The 27,432-nt window shown below is 39.8% G+C and overlaps 4 protein-coding genes and 1 long non-coding RNA gene across 8 annotated transcripts; 1 reads left to right on the top strand and 4 right to left on the bottom strand.

The window, feature by feature from the left end:
• Positions 1-261: 261 nt before the first annotated feature.
• On the bottom strand, positions 262-9,806 carry LOC135168696 (uncharacterized). Of its 3 annotated transcripts, none has more exons than XM_064133134.1 (9): positions 9,522-9,806; positions 9,318-9,436; positions 6,402-8,526; positions 4,602-6,246; positions 3,194-4,536; positions 2,826-3,065; positions 1,945-2,163; positions 1,277-1,459; positions 262-1,190 (listed from the first exon to the last, which is right to left on the bottom strand). In XM_064133134.1, exons 2-9 carry the CDS (start codon positions 9,339-9,341, stop codon positions 598-600), a joined length of 6,372 nt encoding a protein of 2,123 aa, XP_063989204.1. In that variant the 5' UTR covers positions 9,342-9,436; positions 9,522-9,806; the 3' UTR covers positions 262-597. The 3 variants fall into 3 exon arrangements, with proteins under 3 accessions (XP_063989204.1, XP_063989205.1, XP_063989206.1); XM_064133135.1 differs by having other exon boundaries at positions 6,402-8,421; XM_064133136.1 differs by lacking the exons at positions 262-1,190; positions 1,277-1,459; positions 1,945-2,163 and having other exon boundaries at positions 2,846-3,065; positions 3,189-4,536.
• Positions 9,807-10,273: 467 nt separating this feature from the next.
• LOC135168960 (phenoloxidase-activating factor 2-like) lies at positions 10,274-13,762 on the bottom strand. Of its 2 annotated transcripts, XM_064133616.1 has the most exons (7): positions 13,613-13,761; positions 11,952-12,171; positions 11,780-11,891; positions 11,312-11,617; positions 10,969-11,237; positions 10,719-10,882; positions 10,274-10,616 (listed from the first exon to the last, which is right to left on the bottom strand). In XM_064133616.1, exons 2-7 carry the CDS (start codon positions 12,169-12,171, stop codon positions 10,416-10,418), a joined length of 1,272 nt encoding a protein of 423 aa, XP_063989686.1. In that variant the 5' UTR covers positions 13,613-13,761; the 3' UTR covers positions 10,274-10,415. The 2 variants fall into 2 exon arrangements, with proteins under 2 accessions (XP_063989686.1, XP_063989685.1); XM_064133615.1 differs by having other exon boundaries at positions 11,780-12,171; positions 13,613-13,762.
• Positions 13,763-14,308: 546 nt separating this feature from the next.
• LOC135168961 (uncharacterized) lies at positions 14,309-16,758 on the top strand. Its single transcript, XR_010300124.1, has 4 exons — positions 14,309-14,449; positions 15,017-15,177; positions 15,519-15,671; positions 15,864-16,758. It is a non-coding gene; the product is annotated as an uncharacterized LOC135168961 (long non-coding RNA).
• Positions 14,395-18,795, bottom strand: LOC135168959 (uncharacterized). Its single transcript, XM_064133614.1, has 6 exons — positions 17,771-18,795; positions 16,527-17,596; positions 16,186-16,342; positions 15,840-16,111; positions 15,499-15,710; positions 14,395-15,171 (listed from the first exon to the last, which is right to left on the bottom strand). Exons 1-6 carry the CDS (start codon positions 18,088-18,090, stop codon positions 15,052-15,054), a joined length of 2,151 nt encoding a protein of 716 aa, XP_063989684.1. The 5' UTR covers positions 18,091-18,795; the 3' UTR covers positions 14,395-15,051.
• Positions 18,796-19,316: 521 nt separating this feature from the next.
• On the bottom strand, positions 19,317-24,397 carry LOC135168368 (nanos homolog 3). The gene is made up of 3 exons (XM_064132462.1): positions 23,958-24,397; positions 21,347-21,569; positions 19,317-21,222 (listed from the first exon to the last, which is right to left on the bottom strand). The coding sequence occupies exons 1-3, from the start codon at positions 24,130-24,132 to the stop codon at positions 21,072-21,074; spliced, it is 549 nt and encodes a 182-aa protein (XP_063988532.1). The 5' UTR covers positions 24,133-24,397; the 3' UTR covers positions 19,317-21,071.
• Positions 24,398-27,432: the final 3,035 nt, after the last annotated feature.

The raw sequence follows: 27,432 nt of genomic DNA, 5'->3' as shown, positions 1-27,432 counted from the left end.
ACAGATGAATTGTTAATTATTTTCTATTAGAAGTGTGAGAGACAAAGGATTGATTTTCCATGAATAAAAATGAATAGGTATCATTCGTTCTACGAATTAAAATGTGTAATTAGAAAAATGGTCGTAATTTGGCACATAAAAATTATGAAAGTGTTCACTTCAGATAATAGAACATAATAGAAAAAAAAAATGATACGTAGTGTTCATAAATGAGAACGGTAAAATAAGTAAATAGCAGTGCGAGTGATTACTTCGTTAAGAATAATAATGATAGAAATTAAATAAGTGGAATAAAACTTCTGAAAACGTTGTTCCCATTAAATGACTGAAAATTAAAAAAAATAAGAACACAACCTGTTGACATTAAAATAGAAAGGGACGCAGAAAAAAAATTATGTCCTTGAGGAGATGAATTACTATTATTGGAAAAAAATCTGGTTTGATTGATGTAATAAAAGTTCATAAAAGTGATGAAGTGATTAATGAAATGTTTTAAAAATCCGAATCTCTCCAAGTTCATTGCAAATTTTAACAAAAATGAAAAAAGACTGATGAAAACAGTTCATCCGTATTTTAAAACGTAAAATGAAAATTCAATTATCTTCTCGTTTCCGCCAAGCGAATAAAATCCTCTGAATTGATTAAAGTGGCAACAGTTTCACTGGAAAGTTTCAGGATCCTCTCAAGGTCCTGGGCAATATTGATGGGCGAATTGAAACGTTTTAGAGCCCGGTCCATTCTCTCCTTGGCACGAGTCAAAATGATTCCATTGTATTCATGAGTAATAATTCGACGGCCGCCGAAATCCGCAGTTATTTCAAAATTTAAATAAATAAGCATTCTCTCTGGAATGATACGGTCAACCGCGGAACCAAGACTGTCTCTGATATTTCTAAAGAGAGAAAAAATTTGGAGAAACATCTCCTCCTCGGTCCAACCGCAATCGACACGACTGCAGGTGAGAGGGTGAATATTGATTACTGGATATAAACCGATCAATGTTGCATATTGATGCAACTGTCGAGATAAACAAATGTCCGAGTGAAATACTGTCGCAATGAGTGTTCGCAGTGTTGCTCGTCGAATATTCAAATTCCGTTGAACGATTAAATTCGCCATTTTAATTAATTCTTCTGTTTTATTGGCTACTAGCAATGATTTACATATTTCATCGGCGCACTTCGATAAATCTGAAAAGAAATTACAGCGTGAGTACTGTCAATTGACGGGACTATTTTTCGTCAAAATGATTCCCAAAAAACAATATTTATTTTACCGATGGGTTCATAGGAGGTGATCTGTTGTTGCAGGACCTTCTTAAATAATTTGAATGCGTCACGAGGACATTCTCGGCATAAACTCGTTATCAAATTCCCCAGGACCAATATCCTCAGGGATTTGTCCTGTGAGTGACTCCTGAGAGTCCATTTATTTCGATGCTTGGAGATCAGTTTATATTCTGTTGGCAAAATATTTCTCCGTATTTTTGTTTCAAGTCAAGAGCATTAACTAATTACTGCAGTGTGGGAGCGAAATAAAAAATCATTGGAATTGAATGTTAGTCAAAATAAATTATGGAAGATTAAAATACAAAAATAAATTGACACAGCACCAGGACAATTTTAATTTCGTAAACATACCTTGAGATTTTTACTTACTCTCGAAATTATACAACTAATGTTCTTCAGACTGTCACGTTTTATTTTAAACAATCATGGCGAAACAGAGGTCTTAGGGGCAATAAGGAGATAAGACAATTTTATTAACAATTTATTCAAGTCAATTAACACTAAAAATCGTATAGAATAATTTTTCCTTGTCGAAAATTCCATAAAAAAATTAGATGTAATTGTTAATTAAGCTCTCTCTCCTTGTTACACCCTGATTACACTTTGAACCCCTTCAACTACTCTAATCTACTCTTCTACTGTCGTTAACACTCACGATTCAACAGAGCAAGTGCCTGCAACGGTCGACGATTGCCAATGAAAATATCAGCAATGAAAAAATAATATTTGGGGGCCTCTTTGATTCCATACAATCGCCGCAAGATTCTCAACAAACGATAAGCAATTATCCACAGTCCATCATTAGTTAATTTGATTAATAAGTACGTTCCCACTTCGAACAATACAGGAAGGACTTTGTAACGTCTGGTCTGAACTGGAAAAAGATGGAGAAAAAAAAAATAAATGGAAGCGATGAGAAAGTGACATAAGTCGTTCAGAAGAATTCTAGAGGCAAAAGAGTAATGAAAGGTCAAATCTATTTGGATAATAAACTTTATTCGCTCATTAACATACATATGTTTTAATAGACTCTTTGGGTCTTCGTAAAAAATATTCACACATACTTTTCACGTACTCACTTTTCGTCACCGACGATTTGTGAATGTTTTTCTCCACTTTGGTTTGTTTTTTTTTTTTAAATAAAATAAAATTCCATCTTTCCTTTGGTTTTCCTCAAAACTTTTAAAGATTCGTATCAAATGCGTTGAAAAAATACATCACTTATGGCACTGAATTCTTTGAACCACAATGAACCAGATGATTTTCAAAAAAAAAAAAAAAGATCAACAAATGCAACTAATATTCTCCTACATAAGTAAAACAAGAAAAAGCTCCACTGAAAAATCCGAAGAGTTGCTGTTTCAGACCTGAGAAACTTAGATATATTCTCTGATAAAGAAAGGTATAAACTTCTAGTAATCTGTGGTCGTTGAAAAGCATCGATTGCTTTTCATCCATCTCAATAACAATTATTGTAATACTAGTAGCTCTTGATTCGACAGCGACCAGTATCGGACAGTTCAAAAAATTTATTACCTGAACGTTTGATAATTGCCTCCAAATGATCAGCCGACGTAATGATTTCTTTGCACAGTATGTGATAGAATCCTTTGGCAAATGGTTGAGTCCCAATTGATATTCGTTTTTTAGCGCTGCTGAGAGTTTCAATGACCCTATCGTAGGCTCTATGCTTCAAGCTCAGTTGAATTGTCTTGAGATCGCAGTGGAGGGGCCAGAGGAATTCCCTGTAGAGAGAGTTGGGCCTGCTGATCCGATCTGTAAACATCGATAAAAATATTCCATGTGAATTGAATTAATTCTATAAAATTTCACCCGGTCGCTGCTATAAATAACACAGACAAATCCCTTTGCTCAACTGAAAGAAAGATTCGTATTTACCTCACCTATGGGGATCAAATCTAGACGCTCCCGCGTCGGGCCCGTCCTCGGCCTGATTAAGGCGTCTCTGGTTCCCAATCTGTCTTTAACACTCCTCCTTCGAGGATCTGAGATCGTCATCTCCTTCTCCTTCTTTCCCAGATAGTGATCATCCCGGGGAACATCGTCAGGGGAGGCAATTTGTGGGCAATGCTGTTCCTCATGAAAACCCATCTCGACATCAGGCATTGGTGTCGTATTCCCCCTGCTAGTTTCCTTGGCGACAGTCGCCCTGTTGAGCGACTTGTCCAGCGCCTCCGAGAACTGCCTGAAAGGCCTCAAAAGTCCTGCATCAATTCCCTGAAGCGTTGGCTCTGGAATTCTCTTGATGACGTGCTCGTACACATTCGCCAAGTACTCCCTGGACTTGTCAAACCTTATGCAGTCATCCAGGATCAAACTGACCAAAAACTGGGGTGGACTTGACTTCAATAACTTTATCAAATCCTTGAAAGTATCCCAGTGATGCCCAGGGGGAATTTTCTTCGAAGCAATCAGAACTCTCATTAATTTTTTCATGTCATCGTCGTCCCGGAGGAGATATCCCTTGGACAGTATATCGATTATCGTAGCTGGGGAGTGATTTTTCTCGGAGAGAGCTGCCACAGTCGGCTTCATAGATTCCTGATAGAATCTGTAAGCCTGATAATTTATTTGGGCCTTCGTCTTGTGATTTTCGGCATCAACGCGAATTTTTGCGCAGACTCGTTGAATTGGTTGCAGTGGCAGTGCTTTAACCGCCTCTGGGTAGATGTCCGAGAGGGCGTGATAATACTGTTGTTTGATAGCATAATTGAGGACTATTTCTATGATAGCAGGTGGGGCCTTCGGGAGATTCTGCAGGTAATAAGAATATTTATTGTTGTCGAAGGGACAGTCCAGTCTGGTGCATGTGCCCTTCTTTAAATAGGCATAGCAGAGACCTCGGAAAAATTGAGCTGCATCCTTGGGAAACAATATACGCTCCCCCTGTGACTGCACTGGCTCGTAAACATCGTCAACATCGCCGGGGTCGTATGCATCAGGATCATCTACTCTTGAATATTCAATGCTGAATTCACGACGAGTTTGACTGCAGTATCGGTCGACATTGGACATCTCGTAGAGACCAGATGTCGCTGCATCGTCCTCGTCCCAGTCAGTGAGTTTGGCTGGTGCTTGTGATGATTTTCTACTGGAGTCCACGACGGGAATTTTCAAACTAGCGGTCCTCCTCCTCGGGGACTCGTTCGGATTTATTACAGCTGGAGGATCTGCGCGGATTGGGGAGGACATCTTTGGAGGCTGCCTCACCTTGACCCCTTTGTTGCTGCAATTTCATTAGATTAAATAAAGAAAATTTATAGAATTATCCGAAGAGAATCAAAAACTCACTCTTTTTTTTCCGGGGGTTCCTCCATCATATAATCGTCATCGTCAACATCCAGGAAGAGGGCGTCCTCGTCTTCCTTACCATCATCATCACTGTTATTGTTACCCTCGACCCCCTGAGATACTGATGCCGTCGAGACCTGAGCCTCATCGTCTCCATCGCCAGCTTCGACGGAGCTCTGTTTCTCCTGCTCAGTTCCAATACCAGATGAGCTGACCAGAGAATTTGAAACCGTGTTAGAAGAGGATGAGGCCGAGCAGAGATCAGTTGCTCCAATGGCGCGAGTAAGCTCGTCTTTCTCCGAGTCCCTTCCGCACTCGTCAATTCCCTCCTGAGAATCGTTGGGGCGCTCCATAGACACGTCCACAGTCTCCTCCCTATCAGTATCATCGTCCCTCTTGGGAGTTCTCACGCACGTCTTCGCCGAGTGCGGAGAGTGCGCATTCTCGATGGACGTGGAGTCCTCAGAGTCCTTTGAGTCTCCAGCATCCTTGCTGAGCCAGGCCTGGATGAGCTCTTCCTTTCCGGTAGGAGTCTTTCTGTCGATAATGCTCAGGAGATAGCTAGAACGACTGGGATGGCTGGCGAAGTCCGAGAGACGAGTTTCAAGGGACGTCGCTGACTGAGTGTCGGGGTCATTCAGACTCCACTGGCCCCCCACCTTCTTCTTCTTCGTCTCCAGACTCTCGACACTCGTCTCGGCGACTCTCTTGCGACTGTTGACACTTGTGAGGGAGTTCTCGCGCTTGTTCGAGACTTCGGAGGATTTTTTAGACACTTTTGGAGGACTTACCGGAGCCAGCGGGGGAAAGACCGGCTTCCCCGGCATCTGCATCTGTCTCATGATATGGGACATGACGTCAATACCATCCTGGGCATCTGTGGACTTGTCCATCAGCGCCACTTTCTCCTTCGATAGACGTGACATAGTCGTCGGTTTGTTCTTCAATTTTTTTTCGAGTGCTTTCCCACTGGTTTGTTGAGTGGTTTCTGATCTGTCGGACTCCTGATGGCCTTTTCCCGAAGACAGGAGCAGGTGAGGGTCACTAAAAAGCCCATTTAACACCGCCGATGTCTTCACATGGCCGTTTTTTAGATCAGTGTTGTTGATGGAATCAGACAAATGCGATTTACGTCTCTCTGAGGGCCTCATCTCCACGAGTTCCTCGACGTGCTCCATGGTGCCTGCATCAGAAGATTCGTCAGGACAAATATCCTTCAATGGAGATTCCATGAGAGCTGCTATCTCAGGAATCTTGCTCCAAATTTTGGAAAAAGTTGACAAGATTTTTTCATTGATGGCCTTGGTGTCTGCTGAGGGGTTGAGACACCTTCGTGAAGGTATTGTCGATCTTATTCCAAAGTTCTCACGCTTTGAAGGACCGGGGGAGTCGGTGGAAGGGGGAATCACGGCATTCAGTTGCTTTGGGCGCACGTGGTTGATCGTTCCCTTCGGTAACATCTCGTCCTGGACAATCTTAGGCTTGGGACTCTCTACTTGAAGATTTTCCGAATTTGGAACGTCCACTTTGGACAGACAAGGCTGTAAAGGGACTGTAAAACCCAGGACTTCTTTTCCAGTCGATTTTTCTCCGTTTGCAACCACCTCCAGGGGGAATTGAATTATTGCTTTCGGTACTTCGTCAGCTAAAAAATAATGAAGAAAAAAATGGCATGCTGGAGGAATGAAATTTTTTTTTAGAAAAAAATTGAGGAAGGATTGATTATCCTAGGGATTTTTTTTATTGAAAATTTCGAAATTTTGAATGAGGAATCATTCTATAAACAATTTTTTTACTCACCGTTTCGATCGTTCCCCTCAGACGTTTCAGCCGCAGTCCCACCATTGCTCCCCTCCGCCAGCATTCTCTCCTTGATTTTTTGAACATTATCCTGATACAACTGCTCAACGAAAAAGAAATCAGTATTTTCCGGCAATGAAGGAAGTCTTCCCAATTTCTTGTGATTATTTCCATGAGAGCAACCAGCCACGTGACAGCAGGTTCTCTCAAAGCAGCACTGTGGCACCACAATTTCGTTGTTATTAATATTCAGTTTGGATTTCCAATGGTTCTGTCTCTTCGGTCTCTTAACGATGGTCTTCAAGTCTCTCCCGCGGTCAACTTTCGGTTTATTCTTTCCCCCAGGTTTTCTCCCCCGTTTCTTCTTCTCAACGGGTCGAGATTCCCCTGATTTCAAGGCCTTGGCATCGGCCTGAGTCTTCGACATAGTATTAAAAATAATTCCACCAACAATACTGGAGTGCTGATAAGATATTTGAGGCGGTGGAATAGGCATCTGCGGTTTGTTTTTCACCTTGGGTTTCAGCTTGAACCCAGGTTTTCTCCCACGTTTCTTCTTCTCCCCACTGACCTGGCTCTCCACTCCAGGCTCCTCAACCTTCATTTTATCACCGTCCTCAGGTGGTTTATCACTGCTACTGCTGCTCTTCGCAACCGTCAAAGTCAGCTGAACCCCAGCTTTCCTCCCTCGTTTTTTCTTCTCCACACTGAGTTGCTTCTCCACCTTAGGAACAATCTCCTCGTCCTCCTCCCTCTTCTCTACTGTCTTATGACTGCTACTATCGACACTAGCTGATGTGGCCTCTTCATTCGGCACCTCAGGCACATCTTGATGCTCCAGGGGACTATCCTCAATCCGCTCAACTTCTTTCAACTCTTTATCTCTTTTTTTCTGCAAAAAATGCTGTTCAATGTCCTTCTTATCAGCTCCAAGATTCACCCAGCACGGCTTAATCAGGTGTTCCTTGTGCGGTTTGATGTCCAAATCTGAAGAGACTTGATCCTCTCGAGCTCGGTCTTCTAGCTTCAACATCTGTTGATCCACCCCACAGACGTCTTTCTCACTTCCCCCAGGAATATGCTGGCGGAAGCGTTTCGGTTGATCAAACGTCTCAATGCCCGGCCGATCTTCCTGCTCCTGAAGAGAAGCATTCATTTTGGGAATCTCTGCTGTTCGTGGTAAAACTTCCACGATAACGCAGTCATCGTCTCTGTCTGATGTATTTCTATGTCTTTGACTCCTTGTTCGTGGCATAGTCTTCACATGCGAAGTGATCGGCATCTTATTGTCCAATTCGTTCTCACTGCTCTCGATGGTCTGGATGTCACTGACATTATCGTCATTTCGATCATGAATTAAGAGCTTAGCAAGTGGCAAAGAGCTCTCATCATCAGACACATCGATAAAAGCTGATGAGGGAGCTGGTGAGAGATTGGAAGATGAAAATTGTGAGGCTAAGTCACATGTGGGGGTGTTAGACATCTCAGGTGACGTCTCATCCTTGTCCACGATTATGTCATCATCACTCGTGTGAATGATTGGATCATCGTGGAGGGCAGTTCGTCGGTTTGTTGGCGTTGTAGGGATCGTGAAGGAACCCTTTTCCAGATCCTCTTTGTTATCCAAGTTATTTTTCGCGCGAATTTTCCGCATACGATGAACTGCTTTGGATATACTCCTCTCCACTGATCGGGATTTGGGGGACAGGGGCTGGGAGGGAGTCCCTCGAGGACTTGATCTCCGGTATTTCCACTGCTTTGGGGGATCACCGAATTTCTCTTGAGGCTCTCGGGATAATGTGAATTGCAGGGATTTTCGAACCTTCCGTTTTTCCTTGGGATCGGGAGTATGATTACCTGCATCTCTCTTCAGTGATGTACTCTCCTCTGGATCTGAACTAGAAACCGGAATTATTGCTGAATTCACTTGTTGGGTCCATGATGATATAACATCACGAGGTAAGGAATTCTCGCTATCGCTTTTCCCAGGAGTCTTCAAACTTTCGCCATTTGATATCCTCTGCAAAATGTCAATCCCCGTTACACGTGATGACGAGGTGGACGAATTGTCTCGACCACAGCTTCTCCTCTTCATCTTCGTAACTGAAGTGATCTGTGGGGTTAACTAAGAACAACCCGATTTTTATCGTTTTTTGAACACAAAAGAACCCTAAGAGATCCTCTACATTGATTTTATAATTTACTTCTTTTGATTTAATATTAGCTTCGTTAGCGCGTAGGTGTAGGGCTGTTAGTCGGTTTATTGAGAGGATGGACAACATAAACGAGGAATTAGTTTAACTTATTTTACAATAAAATCTGTCTGCTACTTTAGATTCGTCACGTCTTAATTTTGTTGTTTCACGTACGAGTCCTGCAGGCACGTAAATAATCTCACTTTCTGAAGAAATATGATTTTGAAAGAAACAAATACTTCTGCGAACTAAATGACTACTGGACAATAATAATTTGTTGTCAGTGTTCTTCAATTATCAAAATTATCAACGAATTTCGACAACAATGTGCCAAAAAACATTGATTATTATCAGTACATCGTCACCAGTGAATTATTGAACATATTCACTGAGGCTATAACGAACACGCTGCTCGACGTTCCTTCAACATTCGTGATTCACCTGCCCTCCTCCTCCCTCGTGTATGGTTTCTCTCCCATACAGAGAGTGAAACCAAATCATCCCATCGCATTGAGAATTGGACCAAACCTCAATCACCACATAAATTATCATTCACGAAAAGTCGAGATGAATTGCCACCTGGGAATTCATCTCACCGACATCACCACAAGGTAGACATATACAGGGCAGAGTGTTACCGAGAGAAAAAGCTGTATTTTTTTGTCAGAATAATGAATAACCTTGAATCACTCAAAGGATGTGAAAAAATGTATACACTTACGTTGGCGCCGTTGAACAGATTCATAATAATGTCGCTCGATGATGGAACCTCGAACGGCTCATGACACTCCCCACGACTACGCCAACCACCGAGACACTTCACGATCCTCTTGAGCTGTTCTAATTATCAAAAAATCGGACCTCAACGATTCACCATAACTCACATTGTCTGAAAAATCGAAGAATACTTCGAACGAATACTCACAGGACGACGATGTTCGGCAGACAATGGAATCCACCGGCCGGTTGAGCTCTGGTATCAGACTACCCGGGGTCCCGAGACGATCGCCACGAAAATCCAAATATCGCAAAGGCTGATCCTCTCTAAGTGATGCTCCACCACGATTTATCTCAAAAATAACCGAGAACTTGATGGATACTTTTAGGGTCGTGTTTCTTAAAGTAAAATTTGAACAAGGGTTTTTACAACCATTGTCCCTAGCTTAGAACGACCCACGCTACTGAGGGTCCAATTTTGTCATCGGGAGGAAGAAGAGGGAACAAAGAACCGCGTTTTATTATTTTATGGGGGGCGAGGGAGGGAGCATTCCTCAATTCCGGCGACAGTGCTGCCTCAGATGAGCTTTGATTTAAGCTCAGGGGGTTTTGAATGTTCGCGCCATTGGCATTTGCATGAGCTCGTGTGAATATTATATTCCCGAGGAAGGGACAATATTTTTTTGTTTATTGTGAGGGGGTTGGGTGCAGGCCTGGATGATATAAATAAAAAATTAATTTCTCATATTTTGAAGGGAATTGGTTTATTTCGGTACGAGTGGGGAAAACACCCGAACGAGCGCTCCCTCTGCTACGGAAAATTCTCGATAATTTTCGTATGTTAACTTTGTTTCTGAGAGAAATAATTATAATGTAAATATTAGAAAAACTTATTTTATCTCATAAATATCTTGCACGTTCAGGGATGAGGTGAAAAAACCATAAACAAAATTTTCAAAATAAAAACCAATCTCTTATTTATTAATCTCCTAATGAATATAATTTCTTCCTAATTTTAACATTTTTATTTTGTATCTGATAATAACAATCATTACACGAATTAAAAGTACGATTTTATACAGATACATAATACAGATATCGACTATTGTGGTACGTAAGTCGTGATATCTAGATTGTTATAAGCGAGTTGCTGATCGATCCAGTTGCGAGCAGCAGCAATGTTGGCATAGACACCAGGAACACCGTTCTCACCACAGCCAATGCCCCAGGCAACGATACCAGCCTGAACATACCGAGAAGGATCACTTCGAAGTGGGCAGACTAGTGGACTTCCTCCATCGCCCTAGAGTGAATCATAAAATTTAGAAAAAAAATCGAAAATTGAGACGAGAGGCAATTCCTCAGTGGGAGTAATCCATGAAGGGGAATTGGGGGAAGAGCATACCCTGCAAGTATCTTTTCCAGGTTCGCCTCCAGCGCAGATGAAGCTCTGGTCAAGAGCGAAGTATTTTCCCAAACGTGTGGTACGGAGACTAATCTGGCATATTTCACGGTTGACTACTGGGAGTTCCACCTTCTTGAGGATTACTTGATAATGACCTTCTTTTCCTGGAGATGTTACAGCGAGATTATTTTTTCTCTGTATTTTAACTCTGCTATTTTGAACAACTAAATTAATTAATATGAAATCCTACCAAAAACATCTCTGCCCCACCCACTGGCGAGGCACTTAGCTCCATCGAAGATATCACCAGATTCAGGAAGACATGCAACATTAATACTCTCAATGATATCGACTGGTTGAGACAGGAACAGAAGAGCATAGTCATTGCGAAGTGCCCCACCGTGATAATTCTCATGGACGACGTAGTTAGCCACATTGCGATCCTGATGAGGATATATTTCCGACTTCGTTTGTGTGTCCCACTCACCCGCACGAACCCTCAATTGTTGTGGAGTTTTGCTGCAATAAAATATCAATTCCAATCATTCCCACTTACTGCAACACTCTTGATCCCTTCTGGGAGAAATCCTCACCCAACGACGCAGTGGGCAGCTGTGAGGACGACTCTGGGATGGATAAGAGACCCTCCGCACTGATAAACATTCATCTTCGTATTGTTGATGTCCTCCTCCCTCAAAATGGCCACCATCCACGGAAATTCACCGAATTGGGCTTCGTTGTCTCGATCTCCAGTGATTCTGAATCCAACACCCTGGGGATTTCGCCATCCGCAGCCTCTGCGTACAGGCACTGGTCGTGGGGTGGGGTCTGGGTTCCGAATGATGTCCGGACGCTTACAGCAGATGTCGAGGTAACTCTCGCAGCCAGGGGCCTGTAACCTGAAATGTGTCATCGAAATTACAAGAAATACGTCTTGGGAAGGAGTAAAACATCAAAACAATCCTGTATTTTCCTTTGCATATCCTATTCTCCAAAATGATATTTTTTCTTCAGTTTAACTAATTTTGGGGACTCCCTACTCTCCTCTCTGTCTCAATTACCTGATGTCAATGAGCCCCACTCCATCATCAACGATAGATCCATTCTGACACTGGTAGTAAGGTACACACTCGCAGTCACCATTATTATCATTATTCTTCTGATTATCAACACCTAAAAAAGTATCACCAAGATTTTTAACTTGAATGTTATTCATATTGTTGTTTTCATTACGTTGATCGTTATTGCCTTGTTGACCGAACACTTCGTCAATCAACACATCAAGATTTTTAGGGGACTGTGTAGTCTGCGGTCTTGATGGGGAAATTGGATCGTTATTATTCTGATTGTTGCTATTTGGAAAAGCCTTGTCAATCAGTACGTCCAAGTTCGACACTTGGGGCGAGGCCAGGGCCAGGCTAGCCCCCAACAACATCACAGTTAACTTCCACATCTGGGGAAAAACAAGAAAAATATATTAATTTCACTTGAACGTTGGACCTCTGAGTTGTCACTTTTTTTCTTCCCCCGTAATTCGTTTCATGTTTTTCTCTGATTTTCCGTTCTTCCTGGAGTCTCCATTCTGTTATATCGTGGATAATTTGCATAACTGGATGGAGATTATGATGGCAAAAGGAAAGAATTCGAATTAAAATGTGTAAATATAACCCAGTAATTGTTGGCTGAATTTTTAAGGGCTGGAGGTCTCATGAAATCGCAACTATGGGAGAAGAGAAAATAGCAAACTGGAGATTTTTAGAAATAAAAAAGCAAGACACTTTGTGGTTACATTACTTCAGCAGAAATACTGTTTACCCGTAGGTCCAGTACGACACGTGATGAATTATTCACAGTGCTAGGATAAGATTCATTAGTTTCAGTGGAATAAATATTTGGGCTTTGCCAGCCACAGGATTAATGATTAGAAAGCAAACAGTGGCCTTAACTCAATACTACGTTTCAAGGAGTCCCCATCGGCTATGTGTTAATTTGTGACGTAGAGGAATTCCCGACTGTATAACCACAGAGTACTCAATGATTCCAGAAACCATCAGATTCTTCGGATGACTCATGGTCAATTATTGCGAATATAAATACGTACATAGACGTGGTTATTGTTATTTTGCTCTTATCGACTTTATTTTCATTCTGAGAATGTGAGGGAATTTATGAGCAAATAGCAATTTACTTTTTTTTGCTCTGCGTGGCACATTAAACAATGATCTTAGTATTGGTGAGGATATCTGAATGTCGGAGTTCATCGACAACATAAATTAAATGCGTGGATTAATCCTGTTCGCTCCATTCCGAGGATATTTTGAAAAATCAGGTATTTCACTGGCGAATAGAATATTCATGGAGTTGAACTCTCAACTTGTATGAAACGAGTTGTTCAAGACGCAAGGGGTTTGTCAAAATAGGAAATATGAACATTATCGCTGTGTAAATAATCTCATGTAGTAAAAAAAAATAATAATGCAACGTGTTTTCAACCAATTCGATAAAACTCAAGAAAAATTCTTGCAAACGTTCGAATTTTTTAACGCTTCAAAAAAAAATTGTGAAAATATTATGTCACGTTATCCGAAAAACTAGTCGAACATCCATTAGAGTTATTTCTGAGATCTTAAGGACTTATGAATAAAATATAAGCTCGAGAATACACATGATTACATATTTTCGTTGAGTCACAGAAGCTGGTAAACATGAAGTCAAGTGAATGGTTACATCGAAAAACAGAAACTATAGCTCCCAAAATTTTCGCTAAATTAGCAGTCGGAAAATGTTGTGTATAAATATTACTACGAAAGCAGGAACAACTAACAGAAATAAATATTATTATTTCTAAGCGACAGAGAGAATCAAGAATAGTTTGATTGCATAGTAGAACTCACTGTTAAATCTGATGTGCTTATACTCGAGACGATCACCTTCTTGTTCGAATGACGACTCGCGATTAACGCGACCCTGACTGCGGCTGGCAATCCTCGAGTATTCACTACTGGTCGTCCCTACTCCAGTCATAATTTCATGCTACTCCCCACTGTGACTTTGGTGGGACTTTCGACATCATTGAGAATCGAATCCACTTGATTGCACATATTCTAGGTCATTATCTCCCTAATTCTGGTCAGCGATTATCACACCGATCTCTTTGACATCAGGAGCACCAAAATAGGTCACGAATCTGTAGATTAAGCAAAACCAGCAGGAAAACTGAGGAAAACAATTTTCTAAGGAGAAATGCGTTTCTCAAATGAACAGTCGTGACTAAAAAATAAAGAGACGGTGGAGAAAATAATTACCTAGTCTTATAAACAATTAAATAGATGATCAGTTTCATACCACATATTTGGGAATCCCCGAAGCGTATGACTCGCTTTCGTTTCCAACGACCCTCAGAAATCCCGGGAGTGTTGTCCAATGCCCCCCCGGACGACGGAGATCGTGTAGAAAATTTTCGACTGCCTCCATTTCAAATTTAAATCATCAGCAGCCTTGAGACGAGATTGGGAAACCCAAGTCCCCTTTTGAGAAATTCTCGGATTCATGACGAAGGCAGAATCTAATGCAAATCTGCGAATTCCATTGAAATATTTTATCAAACTAATGAGTGTCGAAATGCCTCCCGAGGGGACAGGTATTCATCAGGATTTTCCAAGGATTTTATCGCTCCGATAAATGACGTGAGTGGCTGGCGGTAATGACAGGAGACACCAGCTTGAATGGAGGTATTTATTTTCATTCCAGATATAATTAATTACGCACACGAACAACATCAAATGGAGTAATGATTTCTGTTGAATGTACATTAACTGCAGCACTTTATAATACTCCATATCCTCGATGTGATAGAACTGATTAAATTCTCGGAAATTAACAATTTTTCCTCAAACACTTTTCTCAATTTGTTATGTTTTTATTGTGATGATTTTCATTCATAAGACAATAGTCTTCTTGATCGTTTGATCCTGACGAGGAGGGGAGAATAAATAATGTACTTTACTTATTAGAATGGCAATTGCTCGCATGAAAATATAAACATTACGGTTTTCCTTCCCTCGAGTGAAAGATAATCTCTGTTTGTGTCCTATATTTACAATGATGTCTACCAGTTCGTTATTTTATTAATGATCATGAAGAGCGTGACATTTGCTTTATCTTCGTTGACTTCTGACTCGATTATGTAAGACTTGTTGAACGAAATTTTCGTCAGCTTGAATGTGACATGTATCTCGTTGATATTATTTAAGTCAGAAGAGCCTCAATTTTTTTTCTATTCTTTTAATTTAATTTAGGGAATTAGCGGACAGTTCCACCGTTATAATTAGCATCAAGAAACACCGTAATTAGCTAGTTGTTGCTCAATCCACTGACGATGTTGTATCACATCAACGTACACTGCTGGCACGTTGGTCTGGCCACAGCCAATTCCCCAAGATACGATTCCCACCTTCAGGTATGAAAAAAAAAAATGAAAATGATTAGTTTTATTTATTGGACAGAATGACGCGTGAGGTTTTCCACAGCTATTAGTTATGCTACAGAGCCGTTCGCGTCTTAATGATTTCAATGTCATCGCGTTGGTTTCACTGTAGTGAAACCAAGAAGTGGCAAGGAAAAATATGAGACGAATGGAGGCTCAATTTTTTTGAAGAGAGCAGTAAAGTTTTCAAATTAAAAATATTTTTGTATTTTTAACTTGAGACTTGATCGTCTTCACTGCGGAATTTCAAATGTCTTCCGTGTTTTTTATTCCTTTTTATTCTGTTTCACGTACTTGAATAAATTGTCCTGTAGACGTTGGACAAACTAGAGGACCCCCGCCATCGCCAGTACAAGTGTCTTTACCGGGCTCTCCACCTGCGCATCTGAAGCTCTTGTGGAGCTGGAAGTACGGCCCGAGCTTCGTAGCCCTCAAACGTGACTCGCATTCCTGTTTCTCCACTAAGGGTAAATCTACTTTTTTCAGGATAGTCTGGAACTGTCCCTCTACATAATCCAAAAGGAAATCTTTATCGCAAACGGTTTCTAATCATTTTAGTCTTTTGTGATAAAATTACCAGATGTTAAACTAAAAAGATTAGGAAATTAATTCGACAAATATTACGATGTACGAACCAAAACCACTTCTTCCCCATCCAGACGCCAGACACCGCGTTCCGGGCATAAAAAGCACTGCCTGTTGAGGTAGACAAATGGGCACTACATTAACTGCGTAAATAACCGGAGTTGCGAGAATTAAAACAGCAACATCGTGATATAATCCTCCAGAGTAATAATTAGGATGCGTAACGATCGATTGTACATCAGCTTCTTGAAACGGCGAAGGCTCGTCATTGTTAGCTGTGTTCCATTCGCCAAAGCGAGCCACTAAGAGTCCCGGTTGGCGACTGCGTGAAAACGGAATTAAATCGTCTTAATTATATTGTTCATAATGAATAAAGTCAAGACGAGGGGAACTCACTTTAAGACGCAATGAGCGGCTGTCAAAACAGCCCTAGAATTAATCATCGATGCACCACAGAGGAAAACATTGGATCCCCCGGGCTCTCTGATGAGCAGGGCCACCATCCAAGGAAATTCTGCAAAACTCGTATTTCCAAAGGCGGCTGTGCACATCCCTGAAAGGAACATGCGAGTGAGTGATTGTAGGGGAATTTGAGAAATTAATTTCATTGGGTTTTGCTGGATATTAAGAGAGAAAAAATGAAACAACGAGAAACAATTCCAGGACTGGACCTTTGCTGAAGAAGATAGCAATTTTTCTTTTAAATTCCCTATCAATTAAATTTAGTTAATTATTACCTGACGAGCACGCGGGGCCCCTGACACCACAAACAACATTTCCATAACTAGGCAGAGGAAGATTAACGATATATGTAGCAGAATCTGCCGAGGGATCACTGTTTCCTCTCCTGTTGCTGATAATTCCATTCGATCGACAGCAGACTTCATCAGATACCATGCACAATCCGAATCGAGGGTCGATGATGCCAGCGCCATCAATAGTCACGATAAAGTCTGGATCACAGGTCGAAGCTTGGACGCATCTGCATTGCTGGGGTGTCCCTGCATTTCTGATGACTCCAGTGGCGTTGACTCGGGGATCGAAGGAGATTTGAGGATATTGAACTGGAGGAATCGGTGCTGGGAGGACCGGCGGGGCTATGGAGTCCTGTCCATTAGGTGGAAACCTGCAGCACACTTCGTCCCCAGCGCAGACATTGACTATTTGGCTCTGTCTACCCGCTGGGAATCTTGGGCTGATGCTGCCCGCGCCCGAAACGATGATGAAACCATTCGCATCGCACTGAGGAATTTTCACACAGGTGCACGACCCCACGATTGGCGGCTGGACAGTTGTCCTTGGGGGGGTTGGAAAGACGACAGTGGTTGTTGGTAAACGACAGCAGATCATGTTGCCTCCGCAGGGATAGAGAGTCTGTCTGGGATTAATAATACCTTCTCCAGAGACTAAGAGAACACCGTTTGCATCACACTGACTGGGAAATGCACATATGCAGTCTGGAGGAAGGGTAGGGAAAGGTGGTAGGGTTGGGAAAGGAGGAAGTGTTGGGACTATGGTTGGAGGAAGAGTTGGAGGTAATGTTGGATAAGTCGGAGGAGATGTGGGGAGAGTTGGTGGCTGTGTGGGGGGTATTGTTGGTGGAATTGTTGGGGGTTGAGTGGGTCGTATTGTTGGTGGAATTGTTGGTGGAACTGTTGGAGGTTGAGTTGGTGGTACTGTTGGTGGAATTGTTGGAGGTCTTGTAGGAGGCATTGTTGGTGTTACTATTGGTTGCATTGTCGGTGGCATTCTGGTTGTGTTGGGGGGTCTGCAGCAGACCTCGAGGTCACCTGTACATCGACGAATTCTGAAACGAGAAAGTCCAATTCAATTGTTGACGAAGATCCTCGAGACCTCAGCTTGGCTCCAAAAAAAATTGTCATTATAAACATTTGGCTATTTTCCTTGGGTTCCGAAACTTTCATTGAAAACTGGTGAAAAAGCGCTTTTGTAAATTAATTCTACTATTAAAGACATGTACCTGACGTCGATGAGTCCAATTCCATTCGTTATAATCGTATTATTATTATCACACTGGTAATAGGGTACACAAATGCAATCCGAGGGTGCCGCCGTCGTCGTTGGAATCTTGTCGATCACTTGAATTTTAATTTTATGCTTCAGCAGATGAAATATGTGCGGCTGCTCGAAGCCCCCAATTGTTCTAGCCTCGTTGGGCCATCTCCAAGGTGATCCAGATGTTCTCCAGCCCGATACTGGGAACGAGACGTGCCCAGCGCGAGGTGAACTGCCAAAAACACCCGATAAAATCAGGCAAATGATTGCCAGTATGGAACGCATGATAAGTTCCTCCCTTGGGGATCCGTTTTCGCTGATGAAAAATACCGAAGTGAGAGAATAGCGAGTGGGGACTCATTTATGTAGCCAGGATGTAGGTGTCAAGAGAAACACTGAATACTACACTGCTAGTAAGCAGGAACAGGTCAACAACAGTGGCTTCGTTACGAGTCAGCGATCAATCGTTTGATGGTTAACTGGCGTAACCATTTTTCTATTGTTCGTTAATCATCAAAAATTTATCAGAAAATTTATTCATGTCCATTTGCTGTTTCATGTCGAAGTGCCACTCAATAGTAGGTTAATGAACTTAATTTCATAATTGATTCCATCAGAATCGTTTATCGCCTGCAAGTCCTGTGACGACATTTTAAATCACTAGTCAATGGAATCCCATTTATCTTTTTGCCATTTTTTTTATTTCGGATGAAAGCGGTTATAACTAATGTCACTGCCCCATGACTCATAAAACACGGATCATATGGGTTTTTTTCATAATCATGTTATAAAACTGGTGTGACCCACTTTTGCGAAGAGGTGACAGGAAAAGTGGTAACACATTGTGTAATGGCGAGTTCCGAGTGCTTGACCACTAATTTCTATGGGGAATTACGATCAAAATTTTTCGAAATTGCCATTTGGAATAATGAATATCGAACTCGGATGCTTGCACTGTCATCCCCTCATTCTGCCCCAAATTAGAAGCAATTAATTCAGGCGGATATTTGTTGGAATGAATTCCCCGGTTGGAAGGCCCCTTCTTTCCTAGGAAATTTCTTCCAGGAGTTATTAATAACAAAGTTTATCGCCTTACTTTTTTATGTATCGTGTCTACATATTTTTTTTAATATCATGTCATTTTTTGGTGGAATAAACCGCGTGCACTATTTCTTTTCTCTAAATTGTTCTCAAGAGAAAAAACTTCTAGAATTAAATTGAATAATTCAAAACGCGAGTGGGAGGAAAAAATAGTGGACAAGCAATTTTTCGGAGAAATTATTTCCAACATGTGGGTCAATGCTGCATCCGATGCAGAAAGAGATTGGGATCCGATTAAACGGGGGGAGTGAAATGTCAAACGATTGAATAGTATGTTCGTGTCACGCGAAAATTCAATAATTCAGACGTCGATCACCCACAGCGATAGTAAAACGGCACTTCACACTCGTTTTATGACAACTAAAAATTGGATAAATCCTTCAATTCGATAAAAAAAAAGACCATTCGGATTTTATGCTGCATTTGTGCTATATTAAAAAACACCGTTACAAAATATTATTACATTTAATTGATTAAACCATAGATAATAATACGATAGTGATACGATTGAATTAATGAGTTTACGGCGGGCGGCATTTCATCCTAATTGGGAGTTATCATCGTAGACGATGATAAATTTGTATTTGCAATCAGAAAAACAAAATTAAAAACTATACATAAGATGCGTGAAGCAATAGCGCGTCGAGCAACAATTTACAGCTCGTAAAAATAAAATATTGATTTTTTATTTTTGTTTCACTATCATCAGTAATCAATCCATTTCCCATTTATTCACGTCAATAATTTGTCAGTTCATCGATTAATTAGTAAAGTCGTTAAGACGTGATAAAGAAGCAAAATGTAAATTATTGTGAAGAAAACGTTTGTACAATTGCGTAAAAATGTGCTAATCCATATTCTGAATTCAATTTTACCGACAAAATATAAAGGCTATTGATTTTCGATCTTTCGCTGTTGGGAATAGACAATTCAATAAGCAAACGGAGAACTTTATTATGATTATTTTGTTCTTTTGTAAGCCACCCCCGTTGTCGTTTCACGTGAAATCCATTTCATTCAGATAAAGCTTACGAAAAAAAATTAAGTGTATTTTTCATTTAAACTTAATTTGTACTGAGTACTTGTTTGTACTAACGATATACCTGCAGTATTTCATTAATCTAGTCGTTCGCAATTCGAAGGGGAAAAGAGAAGAAGAAATTGACAAAATTTCATTATTCCATTTTAGTACTATTGCAGTCAGCATTTTACCAAATTCCAAAAATCGCGTTTTCTTCAAAAATGTCGTTAAAGTCCGCTGAACAGTCCAAAGAATAAGGCTAGAATATCATGGAACATTCAACCACTTAAACGTACATTAGCTGAGATGAAAATCTACGAAATTTCATTTGAGAATTAGCAAATATAATTTTGCTTCGAAGAATTTAAATTCTTGATGAAGTAAAAAGGGTCTATTTTGTCTCTTATCACACCACATATCTCAATAAAAAATGTTTGTTCCTAGAACATCTTCATTTAATATTCCGGATGTGGATGAGGCAAAGAAATTATATCTGACTACCGCAATAAAAGTCCATTAATTAATTATCAAGATCTTCTTCAATTTTCGCCTTCAATCTTAATTTCTTAATTATATCAAAACTGCAATGCAGTACACACACTAATATCTATCGAGGAGTGTCGAATGTTAATCCTAAAAACTGTAAAATCCCCAAAGGATTGTATATAATTATCGGAATGCCTTAATTAGTCATTAATCACCCCTGAGGATATCTATACTTAATAATTACCGAATTAATGATAAAATTACTCACACAATTATTAATGTTCCCTGTAAACATTGAGTCTAATAAGAAAATCATTATTTTCTTAGATTGGCAAGCCATCAGGGCTGACATCATCATTCAACCAATAATCTCATCATAACACTAAAATTCTTACGCATAATTAATCAACATTTGATGAGGAATGCAAAATCAACGTGGAGAACAGGACTTGTAAAATCTTTCTATCAAAAAACATGATGTATACTCAACATTTCTCGTGATTATCTCTCTCGCATTATTTTATAAGTATCAACGCATGATAAGAGCTTACCAGAAGCTTTCGACTCTTTGGGAATGTACGCTTCGATCTCGTAAGGTTTTTGGTTAAACTTTGGGGAGAGGTCATCGCCGTTAGAATAGTAAAAATGTCGTTTTTTTTTATTTACTGTAACGACGCTTGCCTGTGGAATTTCTCAGAAGTTTCATGGTGTTAAATGTTGGCATTGTCTCTCCATTTTTGTTCAATGGACAATACTTGACAGTATGAGAATCCTCTCCCTTCGCACCGCAGATTGGGCAAGTGTAAGCTCTGAAAAAAAACGACATTTGATGAGCAATCGGAGAAGACTTGGGGAATAGAAATTTAATGGAATTATTGCTACGAAATAATTGATTGTTGTAGTTCTAATTTTTATGACAACTAAAATAATTACTTCAGAACGGGGCAGGTCGTCTTGCCATTAACGTCCTTGAGAAGGTGGCTCTTGTAGTAAGACTCCTGTTCTCCGTTATTCTTGCAGAATACGCACTCCGTTGGTAATGGCCTCTTGGTTTTTTTGCGGCGAATGTTGTGTGCAGGTATCTCTCCCCTCTCCAGCTCTGGACAGTACTCGAAGTCCCTGCCATTTCGCCTGAACTCGTCCATTATTTCCTCAGCTAATTGGCCCATGAAATGTGTGAAATGAGAATAACAGAAATTAATTATACCGCAAGCATTTCCCATGCCAATAAGTTCAAGAAACAAAATAATGTCTTGAAAATTTTCATGAACATATTCAACAATGAGCGACCGATACCAAAGGACAAGTTGGACCTGACCAAAAAAAATGTAGGAAATATTTACATCAGAGTCTAGAATAAATTCACATTCAATAGAGTGGAACGCTGGTAATGTAAACAAAAATCCCTTGTCATTAAAACTAAGCACAGCAAAATGGATGCGGCTCGACCACTCAATAAAACGTAGTGGCGAATGAAACCTCGACGAAGAATGTAAACAAACCGAGCTGCGTTAATCCCCTACTCTTTTCTTCACCGTGTGCTTTGATCGGATACCGCGCGACGATTCATTTCTGGGAATTTGTACACGAGATTCTGGGAAATTTGTTGAAAAAATTACATCTTTATCGAAGGAGAGAGAGAGAGAGATATTTTGTAAATCATGATTTCAATATTTGAGCTGGAAGTGCATAAGAAACCTGATGCTCCATCTCCTAGAACAAAAATCGTTTCCTACAAAGTATTTACAAAACAAAGGAGACCATAAAATTACAATCGTAATCACAGCTCTCGTATTTCTCTAGGATATCTTGGTTCGGTGATATTTGACGTTTTATTTGATATATTGAAACGTCTGAAGACCCGCAGCCCAGCGTGAGCCCGATCACTCCTTCTTCTCTTCTAGCCTGGGGATTCAGTTTATAAACAAACGTAGCGGGGTCGAAAGTCCTCTTAGGTAGAGCAAAAAAAAAAAACTGTTCAACATTTCTCTGTTCTGTCCCAAATGGTTGTTTCTTTATTGGAGAGAGGAAGGCGCCCAAAAAGGTCTCTTTCCACTTTTTTTTGTGAATTTTTGTCGTACCAGACACCTCACGCGTGCCACGTTTGAGCTATTGCAGATGTGGTTCAAGTGAGCAATAAATTTTCATGATTTTGGGAAAAGCATCGTAAAATGCTAAAATCCCAGAAATCCTTTTCCTCAATTTTTTCAATCCCCATTTCCCTCTTTGTGTAAAATTTTCATGTGTCGACACAAAAGGGGGTGAAAGGGGGAAGGGGGGCCAGACACGAGGCGTCAAATTGAACGCATTTTTTCCATCTTTCCTTTCCTTTCTTTTGGTGGGCCCCTGATATTTATGGGCGCGGACAGCACAAATTTTTCGAGAAATATAAAGCTGAGAAAATTTTTCGAAAACAAAGATGGCCTTTGAGAGATTGTGTTGTGCTTAGTTGGTTGAAAAATAAATCCTTCAACTGTCAAAAGTATAAGCAATGGTTTAATACACTGGAATGTTGATTGTCTCGAATGGTACTTTTGGGTCATTATAGAATTCTGGGTAACACCAAGGAAAAATTGTCCGTCAATTAATTCCATGTTGTCGTTGACAGTTTAATTATCTAGGTATTAGGGGGCAAAGGAGTTCAGGTTGCTCCTGATGAAATTGGCGATCGTTAAAATATCTATTATCGAAGTATTGAGTGACAAAGTTACTAGAAAATTGACAAAATTTCAATTAAAGCCCGGACATGTTCACCTAAAATCAATCAAGCCACGTTAATCCATATCTACTGATCTAATCATTCAGAAGAATTACCAGATGGTAATTTGTAACTACTTTCTCTGCTAATTTTGGAGACACGCGATATTTATTGGGCGCATTGTTTAAAAAAATGAAATCTCATAGACAACTCACTGTCAATTCAGTGGAGTGACACTGCATATGATTTGGAGATTATAAAATTATGAAATGTCAGGTTGTACTCAAAATTTTTAGCGACTAATTCAACATTCGCTAGTTTTCCAAAACAAACATTTCATCACGGTGCACCAAACCCTTGTCTCCCCCAGCAGCTCATTTACTCCCCCGAATTAATCCTCATCCATTGAAACGCAGTGGAGAATTGAATGAAACGAGGTCCATTGCGAAGCCAACTACGTGATGAAGAATCCTCTCGCTAAAAAAATCCACCGGATATCGTCCGTCAGGCAAATGGAAACCTGAGACCGAGGTGATAAGAGTCTACGCGGCTGAACGGTCACATCACCGGTAGCTCGAGAAAAAATAGACGTTTTGAATGCGGAAATGCTTCCAGAGTATTTCAGGACAGGTGCCAATACGACCAATAATTAATTAATGCAATGAAAGCCCGAAAAATCGTGAGAAATCTGTGGATAAACAAAGTGTCACCGAGGAACGCAATTTCAGTTCATCTCGAGGTACAGCTCGTGAAAAAAATGCAATCACCTGAAAACTCAAAATTGAACGCAGAAAGAACCTGCGGAAGACATTTTTTTAACAGAAAATATCGAATTTGATGACTTACATGAGGGTGTTGGTCGTAGCCACTGATAATTCTCAATTCTGAAGTCAAAGAGGCGTTTGATCTCGTCTTCGAGGCTCATGTTGAGAGGGTACAGAGAATTAGCGAAGTCCGGCATGATGAGCTCGTGCTTGACCTCGTCGGTGAAGATAAGTTTGCCGGCGCGATAGAACTTCATCCTGATATGTCCTCGGAGTGGTCCTTCTGAGCTTTATCTTCTTGTCGTGTCTTTCACTAACTTCCGCCACAAACGTCCAAAAAACTAGTGATGATTGGTGACTGGTATTCTCATTAGAAGAGAGTGGAAGTATATTGGTGAATAAATTAATGTCCACTTGTTGGTGACAATGTTCGTCCAAGGGATGGCCTGTTTATCACTTTGTGATTTTCCAACGAAAACTGAGGGGCTGAGGGCTGTCGAGTGAACTGAGAAGAACAATCTTCGAGAAATCGTAGCCAAGGAGAGCTCGGGACGGTAGAAGGGGTTGATGGAGTGGGGGTAGAAGATGGCTACCATTGGCCATTGTGGGGCAGCTCGAGGGCCTAATGGAGGGCGGGCGTATGACGCCTCATCTTTCGAATTCTTCAACAGTGTGTTATTCACATAAAAAATTCATAAATCTGAGGATTATTTGTCGATTTTTTTACTTTGTAATTAATGTGCAGTGAAACATTGTGAACAGTGAAATTGTGAAAAGCAATTGGTGGTTTCGATGTGGAGTGGTGATGTTCAGTGGTGAAGTGCAATTCGTCTCGGAGATGGAAGGACACGATAAAATAGGTACGTGAAGTTGGCAAAGATAATGTAAGACATCTGAGTTCCATTTCTGGCTCGTTAATGGCTTATTGTTATAACTGAATCAATTTAAATTGGATTATGTGGGATTGGCAAATTTTTGGGATAATTAGGGGAAAGAGATTGGGTGCAAATCTCAGCCCTCCGCATGCCTGCGTCCTCCCTCCAGACAATGGACGATATACAAGATGTTTTTCTGAATTTAACCATTATTGTTTTACGTAAATAATGAATACATACTGAGGGATGAGAATTGCAGACACTATTTAAGGAACGCCTACCCCAAAATAGAAATTTTGGTGGTAAAAAGTTAACCCCCGCCTCCGGGCCCATGGCGTGGGCGGTACACTCGACCCCAAAAATTAGAAATTTTGGTATTGTATTGTAAATATCCCTGCTCAACTGGGAGAAAGGATTGAAAAAATTGTATGAGAGGTTTCACTTTTGGTTGACTATTCTTCATTTATTATTGTGTAAATATATAGGCACTGAACAAATAATGTTTCATAATTTGTTTACAAACATTTACACGTACTGATCATATTTGTTTTCCATTTTCATTGCACCCAACGTCGATTCTCTGTTCAGCTCGACAGCCATTTACACAGTTGAAATGCAAGCCCTCAACTTTACTGAACAATAGTATTAGTGTCATTTCCATGCATTTATTTCAGTGTAATTTATCTCCAAATCTCTAATTGCGGTCTCGTTATTCCATCAATATATATTCTTTATTTATATCATTAGTGTGTGTACATTTTCTTCAAATATCTATACTCCTAACATAATCCTAGTCTATCAACTTACCACGATTAAATTTCATTAACTTATGTATATCCCGCTGAAAATTAAAAAAATACTCGTAACAGTTCAGGATTATTTAGTTATCATCCGTCGTGATGATAATGTTGAGTGAGTTTAATTGCTCGGAATTCTTCAGGAAGTAGCTAAATTACTGCGAGTATTTTAAAATGAAAATTCACTAACTTTGGCTAATTTAACGTTTCTTACAGAGATGTTTCTATGATGGTGATATTCATTTTATTTTATTTCCTGTCTATTTTTTTTCGGAATAAAATATACAAAGGAATTATCAAAGGATTTTGTACATTCAACATTTAATGTCATCTTCATCGATTTTTTAATTCTTCTCGCTAACAAATTACCGAGATAATAATTTTAATCGGTGACAGATGGTGACGTGCGACGAAAAAGAAACCACAAGATTATTCCTAAACCTTAATTTCGGTAGTTTCAGAAGTTACAATTGAGTTTCAAGTCTCAAAATTATTAGATTATTTTGTAGCCGAGTGGAACTGAGACCCGGTAATTCCCGTGGACACTCTGATGAATAAATGGAGGTGAGAAATGAGAAATATTTTTATTCTCTCCATTGTTTATTAGAAAAACGAATTTTTGATTCACGTGCAGCACTCGATGTTTTTCTTCTAATGATAAATTAATTCTCTCGTTCCACTCAACTACTAAAGCTAAATTTTCCCCAACTTCACACAAATAGATTTTTGTTTTTCACTTTTGTATATCGTTACACAAATTTTCAAGATAATACGCAAATCATGTCAAATGATTAATGGATCAAATGGAATTAGGAAAGTTCTCCATGTGTTTTCAGTCACCCGGTGGTTCGTTCTCAGCATTACTAATTGTTTTCCCCCTCCATTTAACTCAGTTTCGAAATGCAATTGTTTATGCAAATGTGTACGAAAAATTGTTCACGTGTATACCTATGAATGTACACGCGCGTACGTTTTATATTCAAGTTTTCTTTAGTATAAAACGATGATACATACTATTAATTAATTAATTTATTCACTTTAATCGTCAGATTAATTGCTTTTTGTTCATCTCGTTAATATCAAATGACACATAATTATGATATCAATTTTTTAGTCTCATGAGTAGACGACAGCATCAATAGAGTACTGTCGGTTTTTTTATAAAGCTCCATCAGCTTTGAATAGTCTTTATTTTTTTCATTCAAACATGTTATGCCTGCGGTCATGCATGCACATGAAAATTTACCTGCTTGTTCTTTTTCACTCACTGGAAATAGCATTAATTGCCACAATCTCAGTCACTCCGCTTCCAGTCTCCTCGAAGGGAAATGAGTCAATAAAAAAAAATTAATTTCCATCACTTTCACCTCCCACACGATAAAATTACCTCTTGCAAATACGTTTTTTTTACAAACAAAGTGCAACGATGAATAATCTGTGATCACGACATAAAGTAGGTTCAAATGAATGGCCAACAAGATTTTTTTTTTCAATGATTATTATTATTATTCTTTCTTTAATAATAAAACGGCTATACTGGGATTAAAGTCCTTTCCTTGCTCATAGTCACTTGATTCATATTTTCATCATAATTCTAATTAGTACCCACATGTTTCAGTGTTGTCTACGTCAATTTCACATGTTTTCCATCGTCCCCTCAATTTAATGAAAATTAAACTTACAAATTTGTACAAAATGAAATTATTTGAGAAATTGTTCCATGATCTATGTTTTTGTATCATCTCTCTTTCACTTCAAATCCATTTATTTATATTTTGCTATATATATATGTATAGATATATATATATATAGTATATGCGTGTAGGGTGTCTTAAATACAACTGATAAAAATTAAATAATATAAAATGGAAAATAATGATTATAA

This window comes from Diachasmimorpha longicaudata, chromosome 13, assembly GCF_034640455.1.
Source record: "Diachasmimorpha longicaudata isolate KC_UGA_2023 chromosome 13, iyDiaLong2, whole genome shotgun sequence".
NCBI lineage: Eukaryota > Metazoa > Arthropoda > Insecta > Hymenoptera > Braconidae > Diachasmimorpha > Diachasmimorpha longicaudata.
The sequence above is the reverse complement of the archived record's forward strand: the minus strand, read 5'-3'. Positions and strand labels throughout refer to the sequence as shown.

Coding starts and splice junctions, on each gene's coding strand:
- LOC135168368 (XM_064132462.1), bottom strand. CDS start 24,132: ATGAAGTTCTATCGCGCCGGCAAACTTATCTTCACCGACGAGGTCAAG. Junction 21,570..23,957: donor GCTACGACCAACACCCTCAT/GTAAGTCATCAA, acceptor TGGGCCAATTAG/CTGAGGAAATAATGGACGAG. Junction 21,223..21,346: donor ACGACCTGCCCCGTTCTGAA/GTAATTATTTTA, acceptor GTTTTTTTTCAG/AGCTTACACTTGCCCAATCT.
- LOC135168959 (XM_064133614.1), bottom strand. CDS start 18,090: ATGCGTTCCATACTGGCAATCATTTGCCTGATTTTATCGGGTGTTTTT. Junction 16,343..16,526: donor GGGCCCCGCGTGCTCGTCAG/GTAATAATTAAC, acceptor TGTTCCTTTCAG/GGATGTGCACAGCCGCCTTT. Junction 16,112..16,185: donor GCCGCTCATTGCGTCTTAAA/GTGAGTTCCCCT, acceptor GTTTTCACGCAG/TCGCCAACCGGGACTCTTAG.
- LOC135168960 (XM_064133615.1), bottom strand. CDS start 12,171: ATGTGGAAGTTAACTGTGATGTTGTTGGGGGCTAGCCTGGCCCTGGCC. Junction 11,238..11,311: donor GCTGCCCACTGCGTCGTTGG/GTGAGGATTTCT, acceptor ATTTTATTGCAG/CAAAACTCCACAACAATTGA. Junction 10,883..10,968: donor GTGGGGCAGAGATGTTTTTG/GTAGGATTTCAT, acceptor TAACATCTCCAG/GAAAAGAAGGTCATTATCAA.
- LOC135168696 (XM_064133134.1), bottom strand. CDS start 9,341: ATGAATCTGTTCAACGGCGCCAAC. Junction 8,527..9,317: donor ATCTGTTCAACGGCGCCAAC/GTAAGTGTATAC, acceptor GGTTGTTCTTAG/TTAACCCCACAGATCACTTC. Junction 4,537..4,601: donor GAACCCCCGGAAAAAAAAGA/GTGAGTTTTTGA, acceptor ATGAAATTGCAG/CAACAAAGGGGTCAAGGTGA.